Raw genomic sequence first — 24,679 nt, forward strand, 5'->3', positions numbered from 1 at the left:
AAGTTAAAGAACGACTTTCACTCAAACAAATCTTGAACTAAATCAGTTTTATGTATCAAATATGATCCAGCTGAAAATTCACTGGAACATTATTACCTCCACCTCCAACACTTGATCCAAATAAGACCTTATGGGGTAAACTTCAGACAGGATTCTGCCCTTTTTATTACCTCCACCAGGGAGGTTATGTTTTCATCAGGGTTTGTCTGTTTGTTTGTTTGTTTGTCTGTTTAGCAAGATAACTCAAAAAATTTATGGACAGATTTTGACGAAAATTTAAGGAAAAATTTCAGGGGGGCACTGCTCTGCCTTGGCGGAGGTCTGCGCTCTCCTCCAAGTGCTTTTTCTAGTTAGTCAAGAATTTATTGAAGCCTGACACCACTGTCACAGAGACGCACACAAGATGTTTATTTGACTTCCATGTAGGCCTGCATGATTCAGTAAAAAACTAGAAACGCACTCAGAGAGCGCACACATCCGCCAAGGCAGATCAGTCACCATCAACCAAATCATCACCACCAAAATTTTATCATTTGTTCCTTGTCCCAGTATCAACATTTCCTGAACATTTCATGAAAATTCGTCCATAACTTTTTGAGTTATCTTGCTAACAGACAAACAAACAAACAGACAAACCGCAATGAAAACATAACCTCCGCCGCTCCCTGGCCGAGGTAAAAAGACATATTGTGATTATTGTAGGAATTATCACACTTTGAGCCTATTTTCATTTGTGAAAAAAGCACAGGTTACTCATTAGGATGTGTAGTTTTTCCAGTTCAAAGGCAATTTAACCTACAATTAATAAAAAAAACAACGACAAAAAAAACCAAATACCAACTGTCACTCTGCATGTTTTTCCCATTAAGTTAAAATATTACCAATTAGACCAGCACAAATCCTCCTGAATCTAGACTTTTAAACTGCAGTGTTCTCCTAGTGCACCATATTGTTAAAATTACACTTATTTTTTCAGTTTGTTCATGTTCTTCACATCCTTGAAAGGAGAGTTTGTAGATGAAAACCTGTTCAGAATGTAAATAAACTTTTTTTGCTCTAAAACACAGAGAAAAGTTTGGAGTTGACATTATTTATATATTATGTTATTATTTTACTGGTTCAGCCCACTTCAGATCAAATTTAGCTGAAATCTGTCCCGTGAACTAAAAGGAGTTTGACACCCCTGTCCTAGTGTGTAACTATTCATGCAGATACTGCTATTTAATTAGTTGTGTAGTGTGTGGGTGTGGGTGTAATGGTATGGTAACACTTCTGGAAATGTGTGAAAACCAGCCGATTCCAGGCACAGGTTTATTCAGTGCACCACCACAGAACTTACAGAGCTACCCCTGGACTTAATGGAGACCCTGGAATCCTTTCCAAATGTATGCAGAAATGCTCTTTCATTGGAAGCAAACCTTTAAATATGCAGCGCATGATACGGTTCAGTGTCACTGGGCAAAAATGTCATAATCACTGCTCAGCATTTTGTAATTCTGAGTGGAAAACATACTTTTGCATTTATATGTCCTCATATGTCCTCAGGCTGTAGTAAACTGGTCCAATGGAGCCCAGATTTTGTCGAATCACAGGCGTTTTCAGACAGGTGTTGGGGGGTGGTGGTGGTAAATATGTGACTAGAAGCTGTGATTGTTCACCCATTGCTGAACAGATTCTGTCAGCTGTGATCTGGACGTGACTCTAAAACTCTACTGCTCGTCTAAACAGGAACCATGGAAGGACAGCATCAGTTTTCTGTGACAGTATGAAACAGCACTAGGGTCATCCATCCTGGTGTTTTTATTTGGCAACCGTCTACGTCCACAGTACTGAGGCAGTAAATATGGGTGTGTCTATTTCCAAAGAGCCAATCAGATGTCAGCATTTGTCCTGTTCCAATCAGCAGTAAGGACATGTCGTCCCAGATCCAATCATGGACACCGTTCCATGAACTCATTGTCCTCTTGTGTCTACAGTACTGTGTCAGCAGGGGGACAGGTTATCAGTCTACAGAGGACAGAACCAGGACACTGACTGGACCAGAGGGACAGAGACACATGACAAAGGTAGTCCAACAGGACTGAGGACAGACACAGGACAAAGGTAGTCCAACAGGACTGAGGACAGACACAGGACAAAGGTAGTCCAACAGGACTGAGGACAGACACAGGACAAAGGTAGTCCAACAGGACTGAGGACAGACACAGGACAAAGGTAGTCCAACAGGACTGAGGACAGACACAGGACAAAGGTAGTCCAACAGACTGAGGACAGACACTGAGGACAGACACAGGACAAAGGTAGTCCAACAGGACTTAGGACAGACACAGGACAAAGGTAGTCCAACAGGACTGAGGACAGACACAGGACAAAGGTAGTCCAACAGGACTGAGGACAGACACAGGACAAAGGTAGTCCAACAGGACTGAGGACAGACACAGGACAAAGGTAGTCCAACAGGACTGAGGACAGAGACTCTTTTTTTATATTTAGACAGGGAGGATGGAGGAGCAGAAAGAAGGCCCACACTGTACAACATTGTGCACAGATGTCCACCAGTACCTGAAGGTAATGTTCCACTTCTTGAGCAGGATTTCTCCGTACTGTTCCCTCATCTCCAGTAACATGTCAAACAGCTGTGATACTGGGAATCCATATCCCTGCAGGGAAACCAAAACACACAAACACTGGTGAGTGGAGTCCAATACTTGACTTACAAAAGTATGGGCAAACACTTACAAATACTTACAACTGTAATTATAACTTTAATGTATTGTTTTTACGTTGTCTTAGTTGTTTGTCTACCTGTTTAATAGACTTTGTATATATTGTTATGGTTTTATCACTGTATTGTTACCTGCCCAGGGACTACAGATGCAATTTAGCTGCTAGCTAACTCTGGTGCAATTGTAAAATTGTATGTTGTCCCTGTCAAATAAACAAAGAACTAAATTAAACTAAAACCATTATGCACACTTCAAAAGAGAGCGATATGGATAATAAACAATACAGGATATCTAGAACAGAACAATAAACTATTCTTACTCTCACGTTGGACGACATACGCTCAGCTTCTTCCTACTCCTTTTCAGACATAAAGTATTGTTAAAGAGCCACAGTGAAATAGTTCTACATTATGTGACATTTGTTTTTTGATTTTTGGTTGATTTATTTCCTTCAGTATATTAGAGTGTCCTGTTTAAATGGTCATTTCTTTGCTTACTTATGTTCAAAATAAGATCCATCCATCCATCCATTCATCCATCCATCCATCCATCCATTTTATGTACATGTATTCAAGACTGGTCTTGGTCCCGAGACCAATTTTTGTGGTCTCGGTCCTTCTTGGTCTCTGACATAGTGGACTTAATGGCATTTGTACAAAAACCGCATCATCACAGACAGTATCATTATTTATTACGTACCCTCCTCAAATGCAACCAGTCAGATGCATCTATTTTAAAACAAACTCTAAGACAAAAACACATTTCACTTAAAACAATCCAGATGCAGAATCCCATCGACCTCATCCATCCCATCTCTTTCCCTTGACGTAGGTTTTGATAAACTGGTCACAGGAGAGGACAGCCGAGGATATCATTTTCCATCAGGTCTAGAGGGAGTGTTCCATTCATGAAATATAGGCCTCACACTGAACTGTGACAAATCTGGGTGATTTCAAATGAAAGCCAGAAGGATCATCCCAGGATCATCACAGGTTTTCCCTGGATCATCTCTGGACCTGCTGCTGTGCTCCTGCCTCTCTCCTGCCTTCATCGTCATCACTCACTTATCCATATAGTTATGATAGTGTTTATTATATAGTTCCATAGATGGTAGAGGTTTTCTATTATTTGTACTAACTGTTATAATATTAGTATATCCACTGTTAGTACTTGTATTTGTAGTAGTAGTATTCACAGTCATGGACCTTTGTTCTGGTTTCTAGTACTTCTACTAACACCAGCTGATCTACTTTTAACAGTTCTGGTTCAGTTTCTGTGCATCAGTTCCATCCATGTGTCTCCCCCTACTTCCCCCCTTCTTCCCCTCTCCCCCAGTCTCTCTCTATCTCTATCGCCTCTCTCTTTTTTCTCCTCCTTGACTCTCTCTCTTTAATCCCAACTGGTCAAGGCAGTCGTCCATCCTCCTCAGTCTGGGTCTGCTCCAGGTTTCTGCTGTTAAAGGGAAGTTTTTCCTTCCACTGTCACCAGTCACAAGTGTTTGCTCCTGGAGGATTCAGTTGGTTTCTGTAAATTGGCTTAGAGTCTGGTTTCGACCAACTCGATATGTAAAGTGTCATGAGATAACTTTTGTTATGATTTGATGCTATATAAATAAAATATGATTGATTGACAATATCATAGAAAAGAGAACATGAATTTGATTTAACAAGTCATGACATTTTACACCAATGCCTTTTACTCTACAGCTGATATGAGTAATAATAATAATAATAATAATAATAATAATAATAATAATAATAATAATGATAATAATAATAATGGATTAGATTTATACAGCGCTTTTTTGGTCACTCAAAGCACTTTACATTATTGAACCCATTATTCATTCACTCTCACATTCTCCCTCTGGTGTGGTAAACTACATTTGTAGCTACAGCTGCCCTGGGGCAGACTGACAGAAATGTGGCTGCGAATTTGCGCCAACTGCCCCTCGACCACAGCCAAACATTCATACGCATTCAAACACCACTGTGAGTGGCACTGGAGGAAGGGAGGGTGAAGTGTCTTGCCCAAGGACACAACGGACTGACTAGGACAGAGCGGGATTCGAACCGCCAACCCTTTGGTTATTGGACGACCCACTCCACCATCTGAGCATGTTCATGTCCCTTCCTAACTCTGGTCTGTTTCCGGTCTTGGCCTGCACTTGGTCTCGGTCTCGTCTTGGTCTTAACACCCTCCGGTCTCAACATGGTCTTGGTCTTAACACCCTCTGGTCTCGGCAGTGTCTTGGTCTTAACACCCTCTGGTCTCGGCAGTGTACTTGGTCTTAACACCCTCTGATCTCTAGGCAGTGTCTTGGTTTAACACCCTCTGGTCTCGGCAGTGTCTTGGTCTTAACACCCTCTTGTCTCGGCAGTGTCTTGGTCTTAACACCCTCCGGTCTCAACATTGTCTTGGTCTTACACCCCTCTGATCTCGGCAGTGTCTTGGTTTTAACACCCTCTGGTCTCGGCAGTAGTTTTGGTCTTAACACCCTCTGATCTCGGCAGTGTCTTGGTTTTAACACCCTCCGGTCTCAGCAGGTCTTGGTCTTAACACCCTCCAGTCTCAGCAGTGTCTTGGTCTTAACACCCTCTGGTCTCGGCAGTGTCTTGGTTTTAACACCCTCCAGTCTCAGCAGTGTCTTGGTCTTAACACCCTCCAGTCTCAGCAGTGTCTTGGTTCTTAACACCCTCTGGTCTCGGCAGTGTCTTGGTTTTAACACCCTCCAGTCTCAGCAGTGTCTTGGTCTTAACACCCTCTGGTCTCGGCAGTGTCTTGGTTTTAACACCCTCCAGTCTCAGCAGTGTCTTGGTCTTAACACCTCCGGTCTCAACATGTTCTGGTCTTAACACCCTCTGGTCTCGGCAGTGTCTTGGTCTTAACACCCTCTGATCTCGGCAGTATGTCTTGGTTTAACACCCTCCGGTCTCAGCAGTGTCTGGTGCTTAACACCCTCCAGTCTCAGCAGTGTCTTGGTCTTAACACCCTCTGGTCCTCGGCAGTGCTTGGTTTTAACACCCTCCGGTCTCAGCAGTGTCTTGGTTTTAACACCCTCAGTCTCAGCAGTGTCTTGGTCTTAACACCCTCCGGTCTCAGCAGTGTCTTGGTCTTAACACCCTCCGGTCTCGGCAGTGGCTTGGTCTTAACACCTTCTGGTCTTGGCAGTGTCTTGGTCTTAACACCTTCTGGTCTCAGCAGCATCTTGGTCTCGGTCCTAGCCAGTCTTGACTGCAAACACTAATGGACCACATTGATCAAAGGCTGTCATGACCAATCAAGACCCAGAATCTGTCAGACCTTCAACCAAAAACCCACCAGGTGTCCTGTCCAACTGGTGGTTGGAATAACCCCCCCCCCATGTCCTTAATGCACAGTCTGTCAAGTCTCACATTGCATCCATGGAAGTGTGATAAGTAACAATATCAAGTTAAGAAATAAGAGCTAATATGTAAAGGAAATATACTCTAAACTAATTTAAAAAAAAACAAAACAAAAAAAACAATGAAAATTCCCCAGAAAAAGAGCGTTGTGCAAATCAAAAAGACCACTAGTTCCATTTGTGTTTAGGTGTTTGACATGAGGAGGAGAGGGAGGAGTGATCAGATGGCTTGAAAGATGAAAACACCAAAGATGAAGAGAAACAAGTTGAAATAACAGGAGATCAGATGGAAAACCATGAAGGGGAAGAGGAGGAGGAGGAAAAAAAAGAAAAGACAAGGGTGTCGAATCCAGCCATTCAGCTGCAATTCATCATTTCATGTGAATGACTATTGGGCATTGGACCATCCCGTCATCACTCTCCCCTTCCTCGTTCTCATCTCACTCATCTCGAAGCCGTTCCTCCCATCTGTTTTCACCCACATCCCCCTCTGTCGCCTCCATCACACTCCATCATACCTACAATAAACCGGTCAACTGACATCACATAATGAACCTCTCTTTACAAAAGGTTACATTTATGTTTATTTGAAGTTTCCTTTACAACTGGCAGCCTTGTACTTTTAAATTACTGAATATTTGTCATGTTTATGGAGAGACTTGGGTCAAATCCTTCATTTGATTGAGTCGAGGCAAAAGAAAAACAAAACTTACCATAACATCTATATTATAATCCTGGAAGGTCTCAAAGCGTTTGTGTGTGTGTATCTGTGCAGTTCTGAAAAACTGAGATGGTTTTTAACTGGCCAGTTTGGTTCCTACATTGAGGAATAGTCCCATCTCCACAGTAAATACCTTCTTTCTTTAACCCATAAAGACCAAAACATACACCGGTGACCAAAATCATTTACTGATATAAAAGTTAAATACCTGTGATCCACTAATCCTATCAATCCATGTCAATAATTGGTGTAAAATACAATTCATCTTTTCATGGTCATCAGATATGACCATTTGTACGTTCAGATGCTCTTAGTTAGTTACCGTGGAAACATTGTCATCTTCTCCAACATTGATTCACCAGTAAAACCCATGGAGTTGGATCAATGCCAGTGGATGGACACACTGGGTTTGTGTTCAGTTAATGATACATTTACCAGAAAAGTCACTTTTTCCTCCATTTTCTCTATTTTGATATAATAACTGACAACTTTAATTTGAGCTTTTATGGTCATCAATCAAGATTAGTAAATTAATATCTGATTTTTAATTAAGAATGCAATATAATGAGCATAGTATTAGAATAATGGTGATAAATCACTTAAGAAAACTTAAAAAAAGAGAAAAAAATCATTTGGGGACTGCCGCAAAAGTAGCGCTGGGTCTTTATGCGTTAAAATTCCCCTTTCAAAGTCAGGAGGGACTGATTTAATTCATGTTGCTAAGCAGTTGCCAGGGGGAGGACAGGAAGACAGTTGATGAGAAGTGCAGTAAAACACTGCATGATGGGAAATGAAGGCTTAAAAACAGGACAACGCATTAGGTCAAGGAAGACACGAGCATAAAACAGCAAGTTGATAGGACCAATACTTGGGGAGATATTTGTAATTTTGGAATACAAAAGTCTTACAATCATGTTGCTATGGCCATGACGGTTGATGTGAAGCACAGTACCACACTGCATGATGGGAAATGAAGTTAAAAACAGAAACAATGCATTACTAACTTCAGTCCCTAGATATCAGTATTAATATATTTACTGTCATTTAAATTTTAAAGAATGATTTACAAACAAGTTTGATGTCAGTACTTATTAAAATGCAGATTAACATCTTTTCCCAAAGTCAGCTCGGCCCAGCATCAGAATGACCACATCTAGAACCCAGGGTTCTCCACAGGTCAATGCACTATAATAAGGGTGGGAATTGATAGGATTTGATCAATATCAATGCCATTGTCGATTCTGCTTACCATCCAATTCCTTATCAATTCTCCTATCAATTTCCTGAGTCGTTTTTTTTTTTTTTTTTGAGTGGGAGAAAAAATAGTTGGACAGGTCATAGTGGAGCTTGGTTGACCAGTAATGTTAGCACTCGTTGCAGGCATTGAACACCTGACATTCCTGGAATTCAATTTCATGCCAGGTTGACAAATGCTTGAACATGTGCTGGTATTTGTACCCAGGGGTGGGATTTGTTGGGGGGGGGGGGGGGGGGGGGTGTCAACCCCCCCTCTGGTTACATCCCTACTTCTGCTCAGTGAATGTCATTGTCATTCATTGTTTATATCTTCAGTGCAACAAATTCATCCTGTGGACTGGATTGGACCCTTTGGTGGTCCAGTTTTGGCCCCCAGGCCGTTCGTTTGACACCTGTGCTTTATTCCCTGTTCATTTTACCTGCAGCGTATCAGCAAACAGGACAATGAGGTTCTTCAGATCCAGCACCAGGTCCGGGTCATCGCAGTAGGACTGAGGACACAGAGGAATGGGTTCATGTTCAGCAGCTCCAGTGGGATGAACTGCACATGTCTTGGTTGTTTCAGTGTATTTTCATCTTACCGAGTGTGTCCTCAGGGCAGCGATGATTTGGACAGAGCCAACTCCCACAGCTCCTCCACATATGCTCGGTTGACCAAACTCTGAGTGGTGTGAAGGACGTGATCCTCCACCACAAAGAACCTGCCCCGCAGCACAACAACACAAAGACAAAGAAGGAATTATTCAAACTTTTCTACAGCTTTGGCCCCTTCTGTCACAAAATACAGAAATAAAACTACATCATAATTAATATATATACATACATACATTCATACATACATCCATACTCTAGCAGCATTAAAAATGGATGGGTCAGAATAATCTGTATATTTGCAGATATATTAAAGCCATTGGTTTGGGGTTCCCTTCATATTAAAACATAGAAGCATTGGTCACTACAGAATGAACTGTGGACAAACTGTGATGACCTGAACAGGTTTATTCACTGAAAACAGGGACTCAGAAACTGACAGTGTCATCATTCAGTGTCCACCTCTGGGTTCAAACAAACAGTGCAGCGACCACGCATGGAACCGATCACATGATCCTGTCCTGAGGATCCGATCACTCAGACGACGGATTGGACTACGATGACAGCGCAGACGGAGCGACTTCACCACGGCTCAGACCTGCTCATAACATGCCAAATGACCACGCTCTCTGCTGTACGTTAAGTCGTGTAATTTTGAGCAAAAACATTTGGGGTTTTCGTTGCTTCCTTTATATCGACTACTGACTACACCTACAGGTACCAGTCAAACATGACTCTGTACAACAGATTCGACTCAGTGTCCCACATTAAGGAATTAGTCCAAACTGACGTCATGTGTGTCAGTAATGGGAAAAAAATACAGCTGTTAACTGTGTTACTCGTCATGTGAGCAACATCTACAAAATAGACAGTCGTAATATGTCGAGAATAAGCCATAATATTATAAGAGTGTAAAAAAAAAACAACTTATAATTTAACAAAAATAATACCCATACTTTTATGAGATTAAATTGTAATATTTTAGGAATAATTTGCAATACTGCAGTAAAAGTCATAATTTATAAATTGTAAGCCTCAAGCCTTGTGTGATGACAGTTTCCGGGTTACAGCGAATGCATTTTCCTACCTCTTTTTTCTCGTAATATTATGGCTTTATTCTCAAATATGACGATTTCATTTTCATAAAATTACAGGTTTTATCTTGATATTTTATGACTTTATTCTTGTAGTGGTAAGTGTTGTTATTTTCTTATGTGGCCCTAACACGCCGTCATAATATATATATTTTTTTGTTTTTTTGTGAACTGTTCTATTTTCTACATTCATTTCCACTACTTCTGGAATTCTTATTTCAGTTTTTCCTTCTCCATGCACCTGTAAAGTAAATTCAACTTGTGCCAAAACACCTTGAAAGTAATCTAAACCTAAATAATAATCTTAGCCAGATCACTCTTTTCACCTGCTTGAAGAAAGGATACATATTTATATTACATAATACACATACCCACTACATTGAAGTAAGCAGAACTATGATGTTAAAAATGGAGTGTGAACAAACAAAGGACGCACTGTGGCGGGGCAATGTTATTCCTTATTAAATTCTTATCGTCAAATGAACACGATGAATTTTGCTGAGATTAAAATCTGTGAGTGTCATGTTCAAGACAAGAAGCAGCAAAAGTAACAGAAATACAAGTAAAATAAAACAACTACAACCAGATGTACCTGCCTCCAAGATATTTAACATTATTTTACATTTCTAGAATGACACCAGTTTGATCAGATTCAGGTATTTTGTGGTTCCGGGCAGACAGAGCAGCGTACTAAAAAGTGTTTTGGTTTTTTTTTTTTCAACGATTCATTATGGGTTTTAGACACAGAAAACAGAAATAAGTCCTGTGAATGAAGACAAGAGCTTCTAAAAAATAATGACCAAAAAATTTTTAAAAATGGGGGCGGGTGGCATGCAGTGAAAGCGAAACTTAGGACTCTTTACTAATTCCTCTATTGCCACATTGTGGAACAGGTTCGACTCGGCTCGACTTGTCTCCCGATGTTGTGCACCTCATTTCCTTTCCCCTACCTTCAGAAACTTGTATTGGGTACGTTTGTTGCCCACACCAGAACCGGAACTGGGCCTGGTGTTCACTCTGCCACCACATTCACAAGTGCCGCTAAGTAGCGTACCAATTACGTGACATTCCTGTAAATTATTCACACGCTGTGGACAAATGTTTGAGCAGACTGGAGGGATTCCACCCTTTAGAAGGACATGGAAGCTTTGACAGTGTTCCAGTGGACCTGGTATCGTCTGTTTAGACCGTTTCTTCCTCAACACCATGTTGGCTACGTTCTGACCAAACAATGAAGTGTATGTTGTGACGTCATCACGCATGCGCAATGAAGGTGGAACCGATAAGGAGAATCGTTAAGCAGGAAGACAAACGATTCCAAGAAATCAAGCTACTGGGATCCGGTTCTCAAAAAGAACCGGTTCTCGATTCCCATCCCTACCCCACTTCTAGCACCTTAAAAATCTAACAAAGAGTTGGGACAGATGGATAAATGAGGCTAAAAAGGATACTGAACGACAGAGAGACAATAATGGGTAAAAGACATGGATGGCACGTTCCAGTAGTTCAAATGGGAATAACAGGCCTGAGTGTGTGTTGTTCATGTATGAGCGTCCAGCCTTAGCGGTGTTTATAGAAGCGTCTGCTCCAGTCAGACAGACAGAAGGAATAACAGCACAGAGCCAACCGCCATCACACACACTCTATCAATCGTCACCAAGTGTGTGTGTGTGTGTGTGTGTGTGAATGCAACATTGAGAATCGGATGGAGTGACGGATGAGAGGAAAAGTTAAGGGAGAGGAGGGGCAAGTATGGGCACAGAGGTTGGAAATGGAAAGAAAAAAAAAACAACCAGAGAGATGAAAAGACGTCAAAATGGTCAGGAGTCACTCAAATGAAATGAAATGAGGTGTCGCTAAACGCCAAATGTTTGCTTTCACTCAAAGTTTCTCCTTCTCACCGTCTCTCACTGTGCCCTTTTCAGCCAAGGTACATAGAGGAATAACAATGGAAAGATGAACGGATGAACAGACTGGTGAGAGGAAGCAAGAAAGGCAGATGGAGGGATGGATGGGAGGACTGTGGAGGAACCAAGGCTGCCTTCACGGGCTTTTGGGACGATGGTCCTTCGACTTGTGAATTCAAAATGATGAGTGCATTGTGTTCAAGTGCTTTTGTTGTCGCAGCAAAATGAAAATGGGTGAAATACAACTTATCGTGACCTGCTACTCGGGTAAAACAGTTTTGGACGTGTTAACTCAGGGGTGTCAAACTCATTTTAGTTCAGTTCCACATTCAGCCTAATCTGATCTAAAGTGGGCCGGACCAGTAAAATAATATAAATAATGGGATAAGAACTTTTGATGTGAAAAAAAGTAAAATTCCGCAATGAAAATGTTTACATCTACGAATTGTACTTGAACGTAACATGAACAAATATGAACAACCTGAAAATTCTTTAGTAAAATAAGTGCAATGTCAACAATATTATGCCTTAGTTTATCATTTATACATGTGAATCACAACTTACAGATCACAGTGGATCTACAAATACACAAAACATTAAATAACAGGGAGAATATTATTAAAATCCCACATACTTCTCTTAAGACATTTCAGATATTCACATTTTTGTAAAAGGCTAGTCTGTAAAAGTAAACATTTTTATGTAATTTTACTTTTTTTTTTTTTTACACTAAACAGAAAAATTTGCAGCTTTCATTATTTATAGGTTATTATGATAGTATTTTACTCATCTGATCCACTTTAGATTGAATAGACCTAAAATGATAAACATCCTTGATTGTTAATATCCTCATTGTAATTTTGCATTTCACAAATTTATCCCAGGGGCCAGACTGAATCCTTTGGCGGGCCAGATTTGGCCCCCCCAGCCGCCATGTTTGACACCTGTGTGTTAATTCATGTGCTAAATGTGCAAAAACCATCCGCTAACAGCAGCAGAATGTTAATAAAAGCATTGTTTATTGTTCGCAAATACTGCTTCATGTTGAAAAGTTCAAAGGTTCTTTTTTATCTCGGCAGCTCGCACATCAACATTTTAGCCCAATTCTCCAGTGGAAAATAGAGGGGTGTTTGTGTGCAGTTCTCAAGTTCGTAACTAGTATTTACCATAATTCCCATAGCACGTCAAGGCAGGATACGAAAGAACAAATGAATAAATGAAATGAAAGGGGATGGGTGGATGTACAAATCAATATAATGATGAATGAATGTAAGGACAAAAACTACGGTTTTGATACACAAAGGATGGATGAAGGTTTAGACCACAGCTGTCAAACACGCGGCCCGGGGGCCAAATCCGGTCCGCCAAAGGGTTCAGTCCAGCCCCTGGGAGGAATTTGCGAAATGCAAAAATTACACTAAGAAATTAACAATCCTTTTAGTTCAGGTTCCACATTCAGATCAATTCAATCTGAAGTGCGCAGGACCAGTAAAATACTATCATAATAACATAGAAATAATGACAACTCCAAATTTTTCTGTTAGTAAATGTAAATATTTTCATGTATTTAAACTAAAACAAAATACAATTTTACAAAAATGTGAATAACCTGAACAAATATGAAATATGTGTGTTTGTCGATCCACTGCGATCCATAAATTATAATATTCATGTGGAAATGATAAACTGAAGCATAATATTGTCAAAATGACTTATTTTTTCAGTTTGTTCATGTTATTCAGATCTTTTGAAAAGACAGTTTGTAGATGTAAACCTTTTCATAATTGAAATTTACTTTTTTTGCTCTAAAACATAGAGAATAGTTTGGAGTTGACATTATTTATATATTATTATGCTATCATTTTACTGGTTCGGCCCACTGCAGATCAAATTTTGCTGAATGTGGAACTGAACTAAAATGAGTTTGCCAGCCCTGGTTTAGATAAAGACAAATCAAAAACATTAGATGGCGAGATGGACAGAATAAAATGATGTGAGGAAGAGTGGATGAAGAAAAGACAAATGTAGCATAAAGAATGGAAAGACAGTCTTACGCAGAGCTCCAGCTTCAGTCAGATGCTTCCACTATACCTGCATCTGAGTGTGTTCTCTCAGTTAGCAGCTGTTAGAACCAAAAACACATCTTGAGGTCTTAATGACGTTTGCCTTTGGACACCAAAATGTTTCTGGTCTCCTGTCTGTTTTATCCCATTTTGGATTTATTTTATAAATAGGTGTGTGTGTCTCAGTCAAATGCATCATTATGTCTAGGAAATCCTTTTGGTCCATGTTCAGTGATGCATGACTCAGTTACTGAAGCAAAACAGAAATATCCATCATCTCCAAAGTGGACCCCTTTATCCTGATCATGTCTGTAAAACTAAGAAATAAGACCATGGATGGACACAAAAAGGACATGTTACATTTATTAAAGAACAAAACTACATTCTTTTCATATTTCTGTCAGACATGTTTAGGTGATCAGTTGGATGGTCCATTCATTTCTCCATGGAATGGATCAGTGTTCAACCTTCTCAGCTGTCCTTCAAATTGAACATCTGTCCCTCTGAATGTGATTACGTTGTTGAATGTACAGACAGACAGACAGATGGATGGACAGATGACAAAACAATTACAATACCCCTCGGCAGAGGGGTAAAAAGTCTAACACGTGTATGTCAGATAAAGGTGGACAAGCGGGCAGATGTATGTGTGAATGGACTGAACTGACAGAGGGTTGAGTGACTTGTGGAAGTAAAGGTGAGTTTGGACAGACTTACCCAACTATCTGATTGAAGTACCGCCGGTATCCCTCCAGAGTTTCATGCTGAATGACAGGAAATTTATAAAGAAAAAGAGAGAACAAAAGAGTCCAACAGCAAGAGAAAATACAGAAGGAAACAAGCAATTAGCACAACAATGGAATCGATTTGCCTATTGATGACATATACTCCCATATAATGTAAGGAAACAAATGCACCTCTATTAGATAATACATGTTTCTCTTGGTCCATACTACTGAATTCAACATACATCAAAATTAGACTGAGATTAAGGACTGTGTGTGAGTAAGGGAAAGAGGTGTGTGTGTGTGGAGGTGGAGGGGAAAGTGGAGTTAGGAGTGTGTGGATGTAAACACAGTGGGGGGGTGAAGGGTCATACCATGTTAGAGTGGGGCTGCAGCACGAGCCGGGCCTGTTTCCTCCTCTGTTTTCTGTAGTAGTCTCAAACCACATCACGCAAACCCTACAACACAAGCCACAGGTCAGAGCAAGTCGGTGGTGTGTGTGTGTGTGTGTGTGTGTGTGTGGGGGGGGGGGGGGGGGGGAGTCAGCTGTCTGCTTAATGCCATCAGGAGCATGAAATGAACTCAAATCTATTTTAAGGAAGTAACATGAAAAGACTTGAACGGTCACACGGTTGATCCGCTAACATGACCCTTTAGGAGGTTAGTGGAAGATCCGATACCTTCCACTCTGATGAAGATGACATTCTTTGAATACTGGACATATATTCCACAGCTGCACATCTTCGAACATACCAACACTAACCTGTTAAGCCCACTAAGGTCATTTGTTAGAATCATTTCAATGTAACACAAACTGATGGAGCTTTATTCATATAAACCAAGTTACGATCACAAACCAGCCAAGGTATGACAACATTCATAACCATCCCTTCATTATACAACCTCTATCTTAGCTCTTCTTTGGCTCGTTCAGTGAGCTTTGGCAGTAGAGAAATAATACTTATACTGTGGATCTGCTTAGTGGTGCAAAGTTGTGTCACATTGGTCTTAGTTTATTAGTTTGATCCCCATTAGCTGCTGCACACCACAGCAGCTACTCTTCTGGGGTCATTAACAACATAAAAACAAACACCACCAATTTCCCACAACTCGCTCAAACAAACAGGATGTACATACACTCAACACAACACAAAAACAAAATTCAACAACAGCACACAATACAAACAATTACAATAACAATAATACCAAACAACAACAGAAAAAAGAATACATAAACCCAAAAATCAGAAACAAAAAAACGAAAAACAGCTCCACAACAAACAAAGAAAAACAAACCATTCTAGATGATGTCACATTGGTCTTTTTTTTTTTTATGTAATTATTCATGACATACACTGCTCTCAGACTGTTAGCTTGTTTTAGATATTTGCCCATTTACAGTCATGGACGAAGTATTGGCACCCCTGGAATTTTTCTAGATTAAAAAAAATGCATTTCCCCCTTAAATTGTTGGAGTTACAAATGTTGTGGTATACACATGTTTATTTCCTTGTGTGGATTGGAACAACACAACAAAGGAGAAGAAAAAAGCTGAATTCGACATAATTTGACACAAAACCTCCAAAAAAACAGACTTGACAGAATTATTGGCACCCTTTTAAAACTGTGGTTAATCATTTTATTTCAAGCATGTGATGCTTGTTTAAACTCCCCTGTGGTAAGTCACTGGTGTTTGTAATATAGACATCACACCTGAACCAGGTTAGAATGTATAAAAGCAGACTCACCTTTGTGTCATGAGCCTGTGATGTCAGACTAAGCATGGAGAGCAGAAAGAAGAGCCCAGAATTATCTGAGGACTGAAGAAGCAAGCAAAACTGTGGAGAAACATGAACAATCTCAAGGTTACAAGACCATCTCTGGAGATCTTGAAGTCCCTTTGTCCACTGTCTGTAATAGGGCATTAGTGACTTCAGTTTTTTTAGATTGACTTATTTGTCAATAAAGTCGAAGTTAAGTCGACTTGTCGTATGATGACGTCATCACATTGACAGCGGAAGAACAACAGACACACAGCCATTCAACAATGAGCAACTTGTGCTAACATTCACTGGAACATGAACAATGTACAGTAAAGAGCAGAATGAAAAAACTGACACAAGCATCAACAGTCCTTCTCAGACATTTAACCAAAACAAAACACAGGTTCACACCTGGAATTTTCTTTTAAATGTAAGTGAACAACATTAAAGGTGGAAAAGGGTCAGACGGAGGCAGAAAAGACACAGCATGTAGAGAAAAGAGCGCATTAATGAAATGAATGAACAGAATAATCCAAACCCACTGTCTGTCCACAAGTATTCTTTCAGTACTGGTGGTGCTTCCATGGTTCACAGAACATTACTGAGACCACCAGTTTTTTCTACATCACAGTCAGTTTAGTTCCTACTCTGAGTCATCTTCTTCCCTCAGTCTTAGCTTTGTGTTAGTGATGTGCGAGTCGTGTTTTTTGTTTTTTTGTTTTCCCAACCTGCTTTTGTGGTCCAACCTGATACTGGTATCCGGTGCATCCCTAATGTAAATATAGAATATGTTTAGTGAAGTCACAGCAACCTTGGCCTATGATCTAGAAACCCAAGTGAACATTTAAGCCCTTCCATCACGTCATTTCTGAGAACATGTTTAAACGTCTTGGGGAACCGACAGACTGGGGTTCTTTACTGGGACCAAACACTCCTCCACCTACTGTCATGAGAATCCGTTTGACAGTTTTTGAATAAGATCAACAAATGCCATGACACATCTCCTGGGCAGACATGATAAAAACAAGGCACATAAGGTCTATCAGATGTGTCCACTATCCTTCAGTCTCATTCAGTTCTCTCAATTACAACCACAGTTTTGGGAAACTAAATGATAAATAACTGATTTACTAACTACTGATTAAAACATTATGTCGCACTTAACTTACACTATACACAGAATAAACTATGGTAACAAAAGCCCGCATTTACCGCTCTCTATTATACATAAATACTTTTTAATGCCATTAAAACAGAACGGCTCAGCTATAATTTGGTTTTCTAAGACTCAACATCTGGAAAATAACAGATAACCTTCAGCCAGATCATTTCACATAATAACTTCAGCTCCATATTTCCGTTTGTAATGCTGTATTTAACTGTTCAGAATTACCACCTCACACCATTAAATCACAAACACAGTGTGAAGACGCAGGTACTCAGCCAAATATTTATTCCGTTTGTGGCTTTTACTGATTTTGAGGGTGGAGGAGTTTAATGAGGTATAAAACCAGAGATTATACTGTAACCGCCGAATGACAGGAAAGTTTAGAGAAGGTCATACAGAGGCAGCAAGTGTGTTTTTCAGGACTTCAAGTGTGGTGTGTCCTGTCGCTGTATCACAGGGGTGTCAAACTCATTTCAGTTCAGGGGCACAGGGGCAATATTCAGCCCAGTATGATCTGAAGTGGGTCGGACCAGTAAATAATAACAGTGAAAAAAGTACAATTAATTATGATAATGTTAACATCTACAAAACTCTGAATAACATGAAGTACTGGAAACATCTTAAGAAAACAAGTCCAATTTTAACAATATTCTGCCTCAGATTATCAGTTTATCATTACACATGTGCATTACAACTGACATTACAATTACAAATGCACGAAACATTAGTAACAGGCAGAATATTGGTACAATTGCATTTACTTATCTTAAGACATTTCAGGTTTTCACATTTTTGTAAAATAACAGTTTTTCAATATAAACATTTTCATGTAATTTTACTTTTTTGCACTAAAACAAAGAGAAAATTTGCAGTTTTCATTATTATAGGGTTCTGTTCATAATTTTTATGGACAGAATTTCTAGGCGCAGCAGGGGCCGGAGGGGGTCCGGTTTGGGGACCACAGATTTCATCTCTGCTTTTGATGACGTTGTCCTGTTGGCCTCATCGAACCTGGACCTTCAGCGTGCCCTGGGGCGGTTTGCAGCCGAGTGTGAAGCGAGCAGGATGAGGATCAGCACCTCCAAATCTGAGGCCATGGTTCTCGACTGGAAAAAGGTGGTCTGCCCTCTCCGAGTCAGTGGGGAGTCTTTGCCCCAAGTGGAGGAGTTTAAGTATCTTGTGGTCTTGTTCACGAGTGAGGGAAAGATGAGATTGACAGACACATCGGTGCAGCGTCTGCAGTGATGCGGGTCACTGTACCGGTTGGTTGTGGTGACGAAGGAGCTGAGCGAGAGGCGAAGCTCTGGATTACCGGTCAATCTACATTCCTCCCCTCACCTATGGTCATGAGCTTTGGGTCATGACTGAAAGGACAAGATCCCGGATACAAGCGGTCGAAATGAGTTTCCTCCGCAGGGTGGCTGGGCGCACCCTTAGGGATAGGGTGAGGAGCTCGGTCACCAGGGAGGAGGTCAGAGTAGAGCCGCTGCTCCTCCGCGTTGAGAGGGGCCAGCTGAGGTGGCTCGAGCATCTGTTTCGGATGCCTCCTGGACACCTCCCTGGGGAGGTTGTTCCGGGCATGTCCCACCGGGAGGAGACCTCGGGGAAGGACCCAGGACACGGTTGGAGAGGACTATGTCTCTCGGCTGGCCTGGGAATGCCTCGGGGTCCCCCCGGAAGAGCTGGAGGAGGAGTCTGGGGAGAGGGAAGTCTGGGCATCCCTGGTTAGACTGTTACTCCCGGACCCGGCCCGGATAAGCGGTGGATAATGGATGGATGGCATTATTTAAAGGTTTAATATGATAGTATTTACTGGGTTCTGACCCACTTGAGATCTAATTGGTCTGTATGTGGAATATGAATTAAAATGATTTTGACATCCTTGATAGCAAATACCTTCAGTGTAATTTTTGTATTTCACAAATTCATCCTACGGGTCAGATTGGATCCTTTAGTGAGCTGGATTTGGCCCGCGGGCCTCATATTTGACACCTGTGCCATATCACATGTCAAACTGCATTAACTCCTGGTTTTCCGTCCGTTACACAGCGATATGTTCACCCTTATCTGTGACCTGTGACTGTGTCCCTGCGTGGCCTATCTGAAGCTGAAAACAGAGCCTGTGGTGGACAGTGAGCTCACAGATAAGAACATATGACTGGACAGATAGGGACACACTTGTGCTTTTTACCGACAGACCAGACCACCAATACACACACACACACACACACACACACACATATATATATCTCCTCTGTTGACCTTTGAGCTCTGAGGTCTGTCAGTGACATAATATGGACATGTGTGGTGATCGCAACCAGCGATGGCCGTGATAGACAGGAGATACACCAGTAAAAATAGACCTTTAGTTCATTGAACAAACAGTCGACTGTGTTTCAGTGTCTTTGAAGTTTCACCAGACTCAGTGGAGAACAGTCTCTGAGTACCGTACTTTCCGGACCATAAGCCTCTACTTTTTTCTCATGTTTTGAACCCTGCGGCTTATCCAACAATGTGGCTTGAGTATAGATGCTTACGGGCTAACGGCCTCCAGGGGGCGCTCTAGCAGGAAGCACAAAAGCAAGACAGACAGGTGGAAGAGGTGATGAAGAGAAGTTTGAAGCTGAACTTAATCATTTTGCGTGTCATGCACAAACCCCCATCATGGAAAACACACGAAGAAATGCATATGATGCAGCTTTGAAGTTAAAAGCAATCGATGTGTCTGTAAAGAAGGAAATAGAGCTGCAGCCCGGAAGAGACAATGAGAGACAACAGAAGAGAGACGGAGAAGGAGTGTGACGGAGCCTTTGTGAGATGTTCAACTTCCAACACTGAAGAAGACGACTGCAGTGGTTTAATGAGCAGAAGGAAGATGAAGATACAGATCGATGACTTTTCTGGATTTTGAACCAGCCATGTTCCTGCCGTTTACTGCCATGTTACAGCCACTGTTTGGAAAAAGCAGTGAAGGGATAGAAATAAATATTTAAATCATCTGTCTGTGTAATATCTCATGTTACACCATGGACACCTGCAAGCTTATAGTCAGGTGTGGCCTATATATGTACAAATATGTTTTTCTTTTAAAATTTGGTGGGTGCGGCTTATATTCAGGTGCGGTTTATATTCAGGTGCGCTCTATAGCCCGGAAAGTATGGTATTTGTAGATACTTTACTTCATGTTGTACCTTTACTTGCATTACATTTGTCGTAACAGTAGCACTTTGTTACATAAAAGTAGTGGTTAAATGTTTTCAGATGGACACCCAAAAAAATCCCCTTAATCTAATTTACATCGCTACTATCTTATTGGGTCTTCAATAGACTTGGTTCATACGTATACATACTGTCAACACTGGAAATTTGTATCTATATTTTGTTCAGTTTTATTTTTTATTCTACTTAGCTCGATTCTTATGTTACTTTGTTAAATTGCAAAACGTCACCCATTGGGTAATACTGCATCACCTGTTGGGTAATACTGCATCATCTATTGGGTAATAAAACCATTTTTTCAGCCTTCCGAATGCAGATCATATCATTAAATAAATAAGGGTACAGTCCAGACTTCCCTACTTCACTGATATTCTCTTTAAATGTTATGGTGTTCTACAAAGTGCAGCATAGTGATTCATTTATAACATTAATATTGCTAGGTTAGCTAGTGTATTTTAGTCTATTTATAGTAATTCTTATTAAAGTTTTAAAAAGTCTGTAAAAAGAGTTTGATATTTTTGTGGTCAGGGAATAAATTTCATTAAAACTTCCTCAACATGACATGTCTAATCACAGAGTCATAGATGAACTGCCTTCAAGGACAATTACTGATCAACCGATAAGAGTATTCCGATCAGAACAATGTTCTCTTTATGAGAAATAAATCAGATAATTGCATGTGAAAACAGACTAAGAAGTGCTTCAACACTGAAGGACAACTGAGGTCATTCATCTTTAACTCTCTGCTTGGTTAAACAATGTCGACTGGAAAATAAATCCCAAGGTTACAAACAACAATAAAGACGTTTGGATTGTGAATCTCAACGCCTGGAGATTCGAGATAACTTTTGGAAGTGCATTTGGTTTGATGTCATGAGGTGACAAAGTCAGCTTTGTAATTCTTTGAATTCCCAGTTTGACCCTCAGCTGAACAATGTGTACTCAACAGGACGAGCCAAGTTCAACGGCCGTGAACTCTTCCACTGCGCTGCACTGGATCTCCCTGAGATGAGAGCAGAGAGGTGAAACACAGGGCTGAGACGGTGTGTGCGTGGTGTGAACGTCTTCACACCACCACCGAGGAAGAACAGAGCAGAGAAAGGGGAACAATGTCAAAGGAACAGAAAGAAGCAAAATGGAAACCTTAATGAAAGTGACTAAATGAAACTCTAATGAGGAGGAGGAAGAACGTATACAAAAAGCAGGAAGAAAAACAAAAGAGGAGAGAAGAAAAGCAGGAACAAAACAGGAAAACCAACAAAGGAGCAAACTGACAAAAGAACTAAAATAATAGACAAAGGAAACTAAAACACGAAAAACGTTCACTATCACCACGCTCACTATTGATAATTAATCCACTATGTCAACAGAAAACAGTCAAATCTGTAGTACTTTTCCACCGAACCTATTCACTGTTTCAGTTTAAATACTTGTAAACACTATTTCTAGGAGACAGAGTTGATGAGGTACCTGACAGCTGTGGCAGAACGGAACATGTAAACCTGGAGCTGATCTACGGTAGGTGTGACGGATCATTAGAGTGGACACAGATCAAAACCATTAAAACACACAGAAAATGACTACATAAAGATGAGGCTGAAACAAAGAGGATTCTGTCGGATTTACCATTTCTGTTTTCACCTGGTGCTCAGAAGGGGACAGGCTTTAACATATGTAGATAAAATGGCAGATTGAACTGGTTTTTAATATTGTAATCTTAAATACACTGAGTCGAGATGCAGGAGCACACACTTGGCATTCAGATCAACTTATTTCAGAGGGATTCCAGATTTCCAGACAAACTTGATCAAACATGACATCAGAGCAAATATGGAGGTGGACCATGACTGTCAGTTGGTTATGTGTGTACGACATTTTGCAAAAACTGCAAAACTGGGAGTACTGGGACTCAACAGTGATGCTTACAAGTAGGGATGCACCGATACCACTTTTTTCCAGAGTACAAGTACTTCCATTTGAGTACTTGCCGATACCAAGTACCGATACGAGTCCTTAATAATCCCATTCCAGTTGTTAGTTCCTTTTGTAAATGTGCTTTATTGTCGTTGTCATTAGTCTGACTGGAACAAAGTGCTGCTACTGACATTTAATGTGTTGGAATGAGCGTTTGTCAATTAATCCACCAGGGGGCACCGCTCTGAATTAACCATACTGGACAAATACCACAAGAAGAGGAAAGTTTTACGAAGAAGAAGAAAGTCTGTAATAACAACCTGGAGACGACCAGAGGGAACACTACTGTGATACTAATGTTGTAGCGTTTTCTCTGGTAAGGTTTAAAGCTTAGCTTCAGCAGGAAGAGAAAAGAGAAATGAGCCAGAAGTTTGGTTTTCACTTCTGCTGGCGGTGGTCCGCACCACTCCGTACCGCCATAGTATTATCAGTTAGGATGGAAACCGGCCAGCTGGGCAGTTGTCCTAAATGTGACAGTAGTTTTTCTCTAACTCAACAGTGGCTCTTTGAACAGATCCTCTACCTCCACAGTTCCGCTGGTATTCTCCGTCTGGGTACTCATCCACCCAGCACCTGGAAAATGGATGGAATGTACGCAGACGGACGGACAGAACGCTGCATCTGTATCCGTCTGTGTCTGTACGTTACTTGCAGTCAGCGTTACTTTTATCTCTCGTCATTTATTTGGTAAATCTCTACACTTTTCACACTCTCCACATATCCACTGCCGCATACCTGCTGCACTGAACTGTGAATGTCCACACAGCGTAAGTAGATCGGTGCAGTTGTATCGGATTACTTTTATGAGTACGAGTACAAGTACACACACTGAGTATCGGAGACGATGCCCCGATACTGGTATCGGATCGGTGCATCCCTAGTTACAAGTTACCAAAGAACCAGTCAGAGAACCAGTATCTTATTCAGAAAGAGGTTAAAATAAAGAAAGCCTGAAGAAATCTAAAAGCCTGGACTCTTCTCCACATCAAACAACCCAGTGAACACACAAAATACTAGGGCTGGGTATCATGGCCATTTTCCTTTATTGATTCGACTTAGATTCATAAGGTTCTGAATCGATTTGATCACGATTCAATCCAATCAGATACTGATTCAATTCAGTTTTAATGGTAATGCACTACTACTACTTCCTTAACTTCAGGTTGCTCTTTTATTCTGTCTTTCATTATTGGACACACTGATTAACCAGGTGCACCTAATAATCAACAGTCACAACAAGAAGTAGCAGACACACCTGGATTAATAAGTGTGTCCAATAATGAAAGGACAGGAGATAAAGGACCCCCTGAAGTCAGGAAATAGTGAGGCGGTGCATAGAGTCTACTGAAAGATTCAAATTCATTTAGTGATACCAAAGCACAATTTTGAGCTGTAACCAGATTATTTGACTACCGCAGCCATGCGACACATCAATACTTTCAAAACAATCTGAAATGTCTTAGGAGAAGTGCAATTTTAACAATATTCCACCTGTTGTTAAATATTTTGTGTATTTGTAGACCTACTGTGATCTGTAAGTTACATATAATGTACATGTGTAAATGATCAACTGAAGCATGATATTGTTAAAATTACACTTATTTTTTCAGTTGTTCATGTTATTCACAATGTTTGAAAGGATAGTTTGTAGATGTAAACATTTTCATGATGTAATTTTACTTTTTTCACTCTAAAACATAGAGGAAAGTTTGGAGTTGACATTATTTATATATTATGTATTATTTTACTAGTTCAGCCCACTTCAGATCAAATTTAGCTGAATGTGGAACTGAACTGAAATGAGTTTTGACACCTCTGCTACAGGGGTTCATGGAGACTAATACATCCCAGCTAACATCAGGCAAAGGCGGGGTAATCCCTAACAGCCATTTTAGGTCAGAGCAGTCACAGAAACACTCTTCTTCTATCCTTTTTATCACAGTCACCATGTACTCTCACCTACAGTTTCACCTTCTGTTAACATTCATTCATCTTCTGAACCCACTTTACAATCCAGAGTACCTGGAGAAAACCCACACAAACGCAGGGGAGAACATGTAAACCCCCACTGGCTGGTACTGGAATC

At 40.6% G+C, this 24,679-nt stretch overlaps 1 protein-coding gene across 1 annotated transcript in view; it reads right to left on the minus strand.

Annotated features, from left to right (window-relative positions):
- exoc6b (exocyst complex component 6B) overlaps positions 1 to 24,679 on the minus strand; it is a 252,990-nt gene that overhangs the window by 146,455 nt on the left and 81,856 nt on the right. The window contains 6 exon segments of the mRNA XM_030162161.1: positions 2,563 to 2,660; positions 8,509 to 8,580; positions 8,671 to 8,696; positions 8,699 to 8,790; positions 14,462 to 14,508; positions 14,844 to 14,927. Coding sequence (XP_030018021.1) covers positions 2,563 to 2,660; positions 8,509 to 8,580; positions 8,671 to 8,696; positions 8,699 to 8,790; positions 14,462 to 14,508; positions 14,844 to 14,927 — 419 coding nt within the window.

The sequence above is a fragment of the Sphaeramia orbicularis genome, chromosome 18, assembly GCF_902148855.1.
Source record: "Sphaeramia orbicularis chromosome 18, fSphaOr1.1, whole genome shotgun sequence".
Classification (NCBI taxonomy): domain Eukaryota; kingdom Metazoa; phylum Chordata; class Actinopteri; order Kurtiformes; family Apogonidae; genus Sphaeramia; species Sphaeramia orbicularis.